Raw genomic sequence first — 11,656 nt, forward strand, 5'->3', positions numbered from 1 at the left:
AAATGAACTCATGATCGTAGGAATTATCCTAAAACGTAGGGTTGTATGAAGTGGCCTGACACCTGTAAGTCTCGAGAGAAACTGGGTATTGAAGAAGCTGAACGTTTCTGTGCTCATTCTGATAACCTTAAGCCGTTGGTTATTCAGCGACAACGCCTGCAAATATAATTCTGACAATCAGTTGAAACACAGCTCTCCTTCAGCTATTCATTTGAAAGATGGAGGCCGAGGCATAGGTGAAATTTTTTCTGAATCGTAAATTGAATTCAGGTAAATAGTGACAGGGAAACAAACGTTCGACCGTTTCTGAGTTGATGTAGCTTTGTAAAAGCATTAGACAGGGAAGTAAGCGGTACTGCCTGTGCACTCGGTGCACGCGGAGGCGCAAGCATGGGTGTCGGTAGCCTAGTAACGGGGTGACTGGAAGGGTATTTTTTTTTTTTTTCTTCCGTCCTTCCGTATAACAAACAGCACTCCTGGCAGGTGAGCCAATTAGGCAGCCGCAGCTCCAAGCACCGGGGCGGTTCAGAGGGCAGGGTGTGGGTCCGATGTCCCGCAGAGCCCCAGTGCGCCCGAAGGAAGGACACGGAGGTGCCGTGGGGGAGCCGGGGGAAAGCAGAGGGGGCCCGCACGGGTCTCTTGGCAAGGCGGCGGCCGCGGCGCCCCCCGCGAGCCTTGGCCCTGGCGCACGGCGCCTGGCGGCGCGGCCTCGGCCCGGGCGGGCGGCTGCGGGGCGGGGCCGGGCCGCGGGGCGGGGCCGGCGGAGCTGCCCCTCCTCCGCGCCGGAAGAGGCCCCGCGGCGGCGGGAGCATTTCCGGGGCAGCGCCGGCGGCGGCGGCGGCCCAGCAGCGCCATGACGTCGCTCCGCGCCTTCACCTGCGACGACCTGTTCCGCTTCAACAACATGTGAGTGACACCCCACACCCCCCCCGGGCCGGCCCCGGCCCCGCAGCCCGGCCAGGCCCGCGCTGAGCGTTGCTCGCTCTCGCTCTCTGTCTCTCTCTCTCCCTCCCTCCCTCCCTCCCTCGCTCTTCCCGCAGCAACCTGGACCCGCTGACGGAGACCGTATCCTTCCGCTGCCGCCGGCCGCCTGGCGGGAGGCCTCGGGGGGCGCCGCGCCGGTGTGGCTGTGCTCCTTAACTGGCGACCGCAGTACGGGATCCCCTTCTACCTGCAGTACCTGGCGCACTGGCCCGAGTACTTCATCGTGGCGGAGGCGCCCGGCGGGGAGCTGATGGGTTACAGTGAGTGCCCCGGCCCCGGCCCCGGCCCTGCCGCTCCGGGGCCGCAGCGCTCGGCGGGGGCTCCGGCTGCTCTCGGGCCGCGGGGCGGGCGCGCTGCGAGCGGCGCTTAGCTCCGGGCTCGGGCTCGGGCTTCCCTTCGCCCGCCGAGAGCCAGCCCTGGGCCGGGGAGCCGAGCCTTGCCGCGCCGCGCCGCGCCGCGGTGGCGTTCGCCAGCAGTACCCGCTACTAGGGCTGTCTGCCGGTTCGCCCTCCTCGTTATCGCTGCCCCGGCATCCCGGGAGGCCTTTGCAGAGAGTGGGGAAATGGCCCGTTCTATGTGTTGAAGCCTAAAGCATTGGTGCTGTGAGTGACGGGTGTTTCTGAAGTACTGCGTGCGACAGGAGGTTTGAAGGGTTGTTCGCAGTCTAACGCTTGTGTGGTGCTGTGTAGAAACAAGCTCCAAAGACACCCCCGCTCCCCACCCAACTCTTCCCCCTCCCCCCAGAATAACAAACAAACAGAAAAACCCACCTCTTTTGGCTACATGTAACGTGTTTGCAGGGTCTAAGCTGTCTTTTGCCAGATTAGCAAAGCTGCCCAAGTTCTACCCCCTCAAAGCGACCAGAAATTTCCTTTAGTTGCTAGGGTGATGAACTAGTTTTTTGGCTTGTAGCCCTCAGTTCTTCCATTATTCCAGTCAGACCCCGAATTCTGCTTGTTTAAAGACTCATGAGAATTGCTTAAGGCTTTTATTTAGAAGGCACTCCTCAAAAAACAAACTTTGAAAAATGATTTAACTTTTTTAATGCTAGTCAAGAGACTAGTGTAAAACGAGCAAAATGATGTCTGATGCAATGAAGCAGAACTGTATGAGAACCATCTGCATTGTCTGCGGTAGGTGAAGTTGGGTGTCAGAATAGGTTCTGTTAGCGTGCAGTTGGTGAAATCATGAACTAGCATTTGGGGGTCTTTCCAATAGAGCTTGGAATCCAGACAGAAATGTGACCTTCAGGGGCCTTGTCTGCCTTTCTCTGAAGCTCTGATATTTGACCCGTAACCGTACAGAGTTGCTAAGTCATAGAGTGATAATACAGACATGCTTTGTTCAGCTTTTTGCCACAGTTGTTGCAGCATGTGTTCATATACTCCTCTGTAACGATGTACACCTGGGGTGCGGTGTCCCAGAGGTGCTGCTGTGCTGATACTCTGTATGTCCGCAGTAATGGGTAAAGCAGAAGGCTCTGTGGCCAGGGAAGAATGGCACGGACATGTTACTGCTCTCTCAGTTGCACCAGAATTTCGACGGCTGGGTTTGGCTGCCAAGTTGATGGAACTATTGGAAGAAATCTCAGAAAAGTGAGTATTACCCTTCTCTTTAAGCTGATCTTGTAAAGTATTCTTTCTGTAGACTTTTGTCCCTGGTTTAGGTATTTGTTTTACATGAAACGTACCCAGACTCCCGGACTTCTCTATTAAATAGTGCCCCCAACTGACTGAAATTCCCTGTAGAGAACAAGAGCTAAAAACTTCGCTCGGCATTTTAAAATGTCTTGATTTCTATGAAAGCTCACTTGCCATGATGAATGGGAAGTAGTCTAAATTGCAGCAAAGACACAGTAAAAATTATCCTTTTCTTGATATTTTGTGAAGTTCTTTTCCTACCAACAGTGTTTTCCACAGTGCCCCCAACATACTTGTTTAGCGGCTGTGGGCTTTGTGCGGGTTCCCTTGGACGCAATATTACGCAAATGTAGTGCTGCAGACAGTAATTCAGCTTATTTTCCATCTCATGCTGGCTTACTCGTACCTGCAGAAAATGAACACATTAGGGAAATGTCCCTAGCTCGTGCCAGTAGGGCAACCCTATTGTGGTTGGTTGAATCCCCAAATTGCTTGATTCTTTGAAGAACTTGCATACTGAGGGCTGTCTCCTCAGTTGCTGTTAGGCAACTGAATTGTGAGACTGATTTTTCTTCCCCTGTTCATTTTGAAGGGGGCAGTCCCTAAGCTAGTGCAATGTAAATGCATCTAAAGTACGGATTATAATTAAAATAATCATATATATATATACATATGAAAATGTATATATATATACATATATATACATATATATATGAAAATGAGGCTTCTGTGGGTATTTGGCTGGCCCTGTTCTTTTTGTTAATAATTCTGAGTGCACTGGATGGTGTAGAAGATTGTTCATGTGACCAAAAAAAATAACTTAGGCCAATACTGGGCTTGTCCCATGGTAAAAGGAGTGCATCTGTTATAACAGCGTGAAACATACCTGATTAGTGTATTGCCTCATCAGACCTGTTCTTGGTTACATGTTGTGGGTTTTTAATTGGAAATATATTCACCTGCTTGTTCTTACTGTGTTTTGTTTATTTTTTAAAAGAAAGGGCGGATTTTTCGTTGATCTCTTTGTGAGAGTATCAAATCAGGTTGCGGTAAACATGTATAAGCAACTGGGCTACAGTGTGTACCGGACAGTGTTAGAGTACTATTCTGCTAGCAATGGAGAGCCTGATGAGGATGCTTATGGTAAGTACTTGTTCTACCCCACGTTGAATGGAAAGGTCCTCTTGTGTGTCCCAGGGTTGTCCCTGTGTTTTGTTTATAGGGAAAAAGTTAAGGTGGTGGTTGTTTAATGGGATTTTACTTCTTCCTTTAGATAGCTTTTCCTGCTGAGGATTAATATCTGTTAAAAAACTCAACCTTGTGGTTTGCACGTTGCATTGTATCCATGGTAAAATAAAATACCAGATGAGTAAGCTATCAAGTACAAAGACATGTTATTCTGTGAGTAAGGATAAATAACGTTTGGTTACTTATCTAATGGAAAGAATGCTCCTGGCAGGTGCCTGGACTTCTTCCTGATGCCACTGGGAAGAGGAATGGCTGTGCTTTCCTTCTTCTTCCTTTCTCTTCCCTCCTTTTCTGTGACGGTCCCTCCCCCCCCCCCCCCCCGCATTTGTTTTGTTGTCCCTTGATTATACGGACTTGAGGAATTGTTTTTCTCAGCCAATTAAAATCTTACAGAGGCTAATTGTCCACAGTGACAGAGAATTGGGTGGCCTTTTCAATTTAAAGGATAAAGGCCATGGAAATTTCAAGTACTGTGTTAAAAAAACAGGAGTACTAGGTGCTTGTTATTGCAAGGTATTTTTTCCTGTAAGTGTCCTCCACGAAAGCTTCTTTGGGCTTGCTGTGTATCTTTTCTGTTCATCCATTCATCGTTTCAGATTCAAGTAACATACGAAATACAAAGGCTGTGGACAGACAACTACAGTTGTTGCAGATGACTTAAGTCATGTTTACCCTTTTAGCCTGCCATTTTCTTGACATTCAGCTGAATTTTGTGCCGCACTAATGATTTGAATTGTTAACATTGCTGCCAAAATCAGCTTGATTGAAAGTGGTAACTTTCAATCTAACTGTAATAGGGAATTCGCTTAGTATGGCTTTGTGCAACAACTCTTGTTACAACAACATCTTGTTCCTCTTGCTACAGATATGAGAAAAGCACTTTCCAGAGATACGGAGAAGAAATCTATTATACCTCTTCCGCATCCTGTGAGACCGGAAGACATCGAGTAACTGTAAACCGTGATTCTCAGGCAACATGCTAAGAATTTTGGATTGCTTTTCTGTCTACCCCCCAAAACCTTACAGATGAGAAACCATAGCCGCAATGTTTTTTTCTCATGAAACACCAAAAGCAATATTGAGAAGTTTACTTACACCGTCTTTATTGGTAATAGCTGCAGACTTCTGAACTTCCCCTAGTGAATTTTCTTTTCAAATATTGGTAATGCAGAGACTATTAAATGGAATCACCTGGTGACATGGTGCACGGTGTGTGTTTTTTATTTTTCTAAAATCAAAGATAATTGGCCAGTAATAGTAAAACTCCTAAAAATGCCATTAATCATGACCAGTGAAAATATTATTGTACAATACCCAGGAAGAGGGACAAGGGGAGGTAGTGTATTAATACTTTCATAGAAAATACACCTGTTACAGACAATTTGGACATTTTTTTCAAGTTCTGTGGCACAAGGAGGGGCTGAACTCAATTTGGTCCACGCTCAATTTGGAAAATCCAGGCAAATAAAGAACTCAAGGATTCCTATCTACGGAGGACCCGATTCAAGACCAGTTCTTGGTAGCATACATAAACTTGGAATGCTGCATCCACTGAAATAATCCACAGTAAGGGTTTCTTGCGTTCTCATCCCATACTGCAGGTATTTAACGGCAGGGTTGAACGCCACCTGCTGGTGGGAAGTAAATACTGCAGGCGGTCGAACTCCACGCATGCGCGATGGCAGCAGACGGCGCCCTCCGCCGCCACCTGGTGGTGGGAAAGGGGTACTACAGGCGGAAGGCGGCCGCGCATGGGAGGTGGCGCCCGCGGGTGCCCTCTGCCGCCATCTGCTGGTGTAAAACGAGTACTGCAGGCGGCCGGGGTCCGCGCATGCGCGGTGGCGCCCGCGGGCGCCCTCTGGCGCCACCTGCTGGTGGGAAAAGAGTACTACAGGCGGCCGGAGGACGCGCATGCGCGGTGGCGCTCACGGGCGCTCTCTGCCGCCACCTGCTGGTAAAAAACGACTACTGCGCTCTCTTTGAGAGCGGGCGTTCTCTTTTCCACCGACAGGTGGCGCCCGCGGGCGCCCTCTGCCGCCACCTGCTGATCGGAATCGGGTACTGCAGGCGGACGGGGGGCGCGCATGCGCGGTGAAGCACGCGGGCGCCCTCTGCCGCCACCTGCTGGTGGCAATCGAGTACTGCAGGCGGCCGGAGGACGCGCATGCGCGGTGACGACCGCGGGCGCCCTCTGCCGCCGCCTGCTGGTGGAAAACGAGTACTGCAGGCGGCCGGGGACCGCGCATGCGCGGTTGTGCCCGCGGGCGCCCTCTGCCGCCACCTGCTGATCGGAATCGGGTACTGCAGGCGGACGGGGGGCGCGCGTGCGCGGTGACGCCCGCGGGCGCCCTCTGCCGCCACCTGCTGGTGGCAATCGAGTACTGCAGTCGGCCGGGGTCCGCGCATGCGCGGTGGTGCCCGCGGGCGCCCTCTGCCGCCACCTGCTGGTCGGAATCGGGTACTGCAGGCGGACCTTAAACGCGCATGCGCGGTGACGCCCGCGGGCGACCTCTGCCGCCACCTGCTGGTGGAAAACGAGTACTGCAGGCGGCCGGGGACCGCGCATGCGCGGTGGCGCCCGCCGGCGCCCTCTGCCGCCACCTGCTGATCGGAATCGGGTACTGCAGGCGGACGGGGGGCGCGCATGCGCGGTGACGCCCGCGGGCGCCCTCTGCCGCCACCTGCTGGTGGCAATCGAGTACTGCAGGCGGCCGGGGTACGCACATGCGCGGTGGTGCCCGCGGGCGCCCTCTGCCGCCACCTGCTGATGGCAATCGAGTACTGCAAGCGGACCTTAAATGCGCATGCGCGGTTGTGCCCGCGGGTGCCCTCTGCCGCCACCTGCTGGTGGAAAACGAGTACTGCAGGCGGCCGCAGTCCGCGCATGCACGGTTGCGCCCGCCGGCGCCTTCTGCCACCACCTGCTGGTCGGAGTCGGGTACTGCAGGCGGACGGGGTCCGCGCATGCGCGGTGACGCCCGCGAGCGCCCTCTACCGCCACCTGCCGGTGGCAATCGCGTACTGCAGGCAGCCGGGCGCCGCGCATGCGCGGTGGTGCCCGCGGGCGCCCTCTGCCGCCACCTGCTGGTGGAAAACGAGTGCTGCAGGCAGCCGAGGTCCGCGCATGCGCGGTGGTGCCCGCGGGCGACCTCTGCCGCCACCTGCTGGTGGAAAACGAGTACTGCAGGCGGCCGGGGTCCGTGCATGCGCGGTGGTGCCCGCGGGCGCCATCTGCCGCCACCTGCTGGTGGAAAACGAGTACTGCAGTCGGCCGGGGTCCGCGCATGCGCGGTGGCGCCCGCGGGCGCCCTCTGCCGCCACCTGCTGGTCGGAATCGGGTACTGCACGCGGACTGGGTCCCCGCATGCGCGGTGGCGCCCGCGAGCGCCCTCTGCCGCCATCTGCTGGTGGGAAAGCGGTACTGTAGGCAGCCGGGGGCTGCGCATGCGCGGTGTCCTCCGTGGGCGCCCTCTGCCGCCACCTGCTGGCCACTATGGGGTACTGCAGGCAGCCGGGCGCCACGCATGCGCGTTGCTTATTACGTCTTTTTTTTTGATGTGTAATTTCCTATGCTCCTAGATTTTTCTTCATATGTAAATGAGAAGTTTGAGCTAATTCCCGTGGAAAATATTTCATTTACTTTCTTGGTTGTATTGTCCTTTCTATGTTTAAAGCTGAGGCATAAATATGGTATATTTTGCTTCTAGAAACACCCCAGTTCTTTTGTCTGCACTCTGCATGCTGTATTCTAGGGATAGGCACAAAAAAACAAATAAATAAATAAATAAAAGAACACAGCTGCTGCTGCTCCTGCTCTCTTTCTTGTGGTTTGCCCCCTCCTCTTTCCCAGGTGATTGGGTTTGGGTGCTGGGTGGGGCCAAATGGTATAGGAGCCCCAGGCATGGCATCAGAGAGCTCCTTCTGCACCGGCTGCTCTTTGGGGTCAGTGCTTTGTTTATGCTTCTGTTAGCTACATGCAGAGTTCTTTTGGTGGGTCAGGGTCTGGTACGATCTTTTAGAGGAAACCGATCTAGTAGTATGTGCATTTATTGCTTGAAGCTCTTTGGAGGTGATTAATTGTTAGAGCACATTTATGGATAGGATGTCAATGTTATTTTGTGTGTTTGCTTTGTTGTTCTAGGTCCCTCGTGATTTTTGCAGGGTTACAGGGCAGATGCCACCAGATCTACCCCTTTTGTTGTTTTTGTTTTGTTTGATTTTTTTTTCTTGATTTTTCTTTTTCTTTTTTGGAAGGGGGTTTGGGATTTGAGCGTCCTATTTTTTTGGGTTTGGGATTTGAGCATCTTAATTTTGCGGGTTTGGGATTTGAGCGTCTTAATTTATTGGGTTAGGGGTTTTAGGCATAGGACTTCAGGGGTTTAGTGTGGTAAATAGTTTGGGTTAGGTCTGTAGGGGTTTCGAGGATTTTTAGGGTTAGGGCTTGAGGCTTTTTTGTGTAAGGGCGGGAAGGGCTAGAGTTACAGTGAGTGCTGTTAAATGTAGTTCTCGAAAACTCAGCCTCTGATTGGCCGTGCTGGCTGTCCAGGGAATTCTGGTAGGTGTAGTTTTCCGGCACCAGGCTTCCGGTAGGCCACGTTGACTGCCCAGAGCATGCCGGGAGATGTAGTTCTGGGACTCTGGACTTCCGGGAGGCCATGTTGGGTGCCCAGAGCATGCCGGAAAATGTAGTTCTGGGACTCCAAACTTCCGGGAGGCCATGTTGGGCGCCCAGAGCATGCCGGGAAATGTAGTTCTGGGACTCCGTACTTCCGGGAGGCCATGTTGGGTGCCCGCAGCATACTGGGAAATGAAGTTCTGGGACTCCGTACTTCCGGGAGGCCATGTTGGGTGCCCAGAGCATACCGGGAAATGAAGTTCTGGGACTCCGGACTTCCGGGAGGCCATGTTGAGTGCCCAGAGCATACCGGGAAATGAAGTTCTCGGGAACTAGGGTTGGGGTTAGGGACTAGGGCTGGGGCTAGGGTTAGAGTTTAGGGTGAGGGTTGGGGTTAGGGTTAGGGGTTAGGGCTAGTGAATGCTGGTTCTCTGTGTTTGCAGATGACAGTGAGCGTGTTTAAACTAATTCCAGTCGAAGAAGTTTCAGTTACTTGCTTGGTAACGTTATCAGTTCAACATTAAAAGCTGCAGCAAAAGCAAAAGGGGATTTTTGCTTCTAGAAACACCACAGGTCTCTTGTCTGCTCTCTGAATGTTTTTGAGATAAAACAGATTTTAAAAAACAAAGGAAAAAAAAAACACAGCTGCTTCTTTTGCTCTCTTCCTACTTTTATGTGCTTTGCCCCTCCCTGTTGCGAAGCACGGACGAAAGCACGACAGACACCAGTGTTATAAGTTGCCCCCTTAATTAATTTTCAGAGAGCATTGCATTAATAATAGAAAGGAATTTATTGAGTAAGCAACAGCAAGCAAAACAGCGCTGGGCGGCCGGGGAGTCTCGGCTCCACCAACGGCGCGCACCTCACCCCCGCCAGGGTCCCTTTTTATATCTTGGTGATTTCAGGATTACGCAGCACATCCTGGTGTATTCTGCGACTGCGCGCACTGTTGCTAGGGGGTCGTCTCTGTCCCTCTGGTGGTCGTGAAGATGAAGGCCGTAGTCTTTCTCAGCGTTGTGGTTCAACTTCTTTCTTTATTTGGTCATGTTGGCCCAGCGTGAGACAGGAAGGCAAGATGTTGATACACTAGTTTAACAACTTATCAGGAGATGGTTACATGAACTTTGCAGCAGTGGTTTTTTAACAAAAGAGGCTACTGAGATGCAGAAGGAGAGAAGGGGAGGGGGTTCTCTATTTTGTTACATTAAGCAAAAGAATTTTCATAGTGTCTAGCCAAGCATTATACAGCTCCTTACTTCGGCAGGGAGTTTTCACAACTCCCGTTCCTCAAACAGAACTCCTTGTTTTTATAATACAAAAGACAATGAACAAACATTTATTGTGTATTACAATCCCTCCTTTTTCTTTTAGTTACTCATTTTGTTCATTGAATCTCTGCAATACCTGGCTACTAAGAACTAATGTTTCCTTGATTCCTTTGTTGGTACTTATTGGCTCGTATTTGGCATGTATGAGCATTAGATGTGCCGCTTCTAAACATCCCTTTACAATCGCATTCAATTTATTAAAAATACATGGTCCAAAAGTTAGTGCTATTATTAATAACAACAAAGGTCCTGCTATTGTTGATAATAAAGTAGTAAGCCAAGGTGAATAATTAAACCAAGATTCGTACCAGCTCTGTTGGGCTTCATTCTCCCGTTTCCTTTTTTCCAACCCTTCCCTGGGTCTTGCCATTGTATCTCTTACCACTCCAGTGTGATCAGCATACACAGCATTCCTCTTTCAGGGCTGCAAACAGCCCGTCCTGTTGAAAAATACCAAATCTAATCCCCTACGATTTTGTAACACTACCTCTGAAAGTGACCTGATAGATTTTCCAGGGCCGAGATGGATTGTTCAATTTGGGTCAGGTCCTCGTCCACAGCAATGCGTAAGGAAGTAAATTCTTGATTTTGTTTAACCAATGAGGCTATTCTGGTCCCCACTCCAGCTCCTCCCAGGATTATTAGGGTGGCCAAAGTTAGAGCCGTGAATGGTTCCCGTCTTTCCAGATGATAACTTGCCACTGTGTGCTGGGTATACATACAATCCTCAGGGTGGTATAGAATCCTTGGTATAATTATCACCTGTATACAAAAATCACGAGATGCATTAAAGAGTTTTAGTGATAGACAAAGAGTTACGCCCACTCACGAACAAACCCACCTAGCGTTGTTGGCTGGGATTAGCCACTCGGTTGATTGTTTTCCATTCTCCATGGTATTACATAGGTGACACTTCCCACTAGGAACCGTGCCCACACACCTACCACCTCCAGTGACTTGTGTTAGTGTTACCCTTATGTCTTTTCCCCAACTGCAATGTAGAGGGCTGTTCTTTGTGCGGGTGGGCTCCCCAGGATCCCCAATAGCATCATAATATGAAGGCCTTATACTAAAGCATAATCAACAGTGTTTTGTTACATTTGGGCTTGTTTTGTTTAATAATTGGTAGCTGGCATTCATGACCCCCCCATATGTTATTCTCAACTATGTTATCATTCTCAGCTTTACCTGAGCTTGTAGGGCTGCCGAGGGTTGGCACTGTAGTATTTTCCACAGGCTGGATTCCCTGGACATTTTCTGACAATACCTCATTTGGTCCTACTGCCTGAGCCTATCAGCATCCTTCTTTTTATTAGTATGAGTCCTCCCCTATCTGTTCCGTGTTCGTAAAATCTGACATTTTTCCTAGTACCCAGCTAGTATCGTCCAAGTTTGTTATATTTATATATAGAACCTTGCAAATTTCTTCATTTCCGTGGAAGGTTCCTGTATACCCTATACCATGCCCTTGCCACCTGTAACGGGGATCCACTTGTCAGTTACAACCTTGCGGCCCATATCCCACTTGTAAGAATTTATTCCGACCAGCCCCGAGTGTCCAGTCCGTAGCAATGGTTTCACACCCCCAGTATGCACAATAATACACGTTCGGGTAATTACAGTACCCCTTTCCTGGGTTAGAACTTGGGCAGAAATAAAATCCTGATTGGTTAAAGCATGGCTGCACTGACACCAGGTCACATAATGTGATGCGGAAACTGGGAGCACCCGCTGTCGTTGTTTGCTGGATGATGAATTGATCCTCCCATCTGATTAAGCTCCATTTAAAAGGCTGGTGGGGATGCGCAGACCCATAGCTGATCAAAACGATGATACTGACT

At 50.8% G+C, this 11,656-nt stretch overlaps 1 protein-coding gene across 1 annotated transcript; it reads left to right on the plus strand.

Moving 5' to 3' along the window:
* Positions 1–792: 792 nt before the first annotated feature.
* NAA20 (N-alpha-acetyltransferase 20, NatB catalytic subunit) lies at positions 793–5,070 on the plus strand. Its single transcript, XM_082786023.1, has 6 exons — positions 793–906; positions 1,041–1,065; positions 1,154–1,244; positions 2,444–2,579; positions 3,622–3,767; positions 4,738–5,070. The coding sequence occupies exons 1-6, from the start codon at positions 854–856 to the stop codon at positions 4,821–4,823; spliced, it is 537 nt and encodes a 178-aa protein (XP_082642149.1). The 5' UTR covers positions 793–853; the 3' UTR covers positions 4,824–5,070.
* The last annotated feature ends 6,586 nt before the right edge of the window (positions 5,071–11,656 follow it).

Source organism: Aythya marila (assembly GCF_965140915.1).
Source record: "Aythya marila genome assembly, contig: HAP1_HAP1_SCAFFOLD_361, whole genome shotgun sequence".
Classification (NCBI taxonomy): domain Eukaryota; kingdom Metazoa; phylum Chordata; class Aves; order Anseriformes; family Anatidae; genus Aythya; species Aythya marila.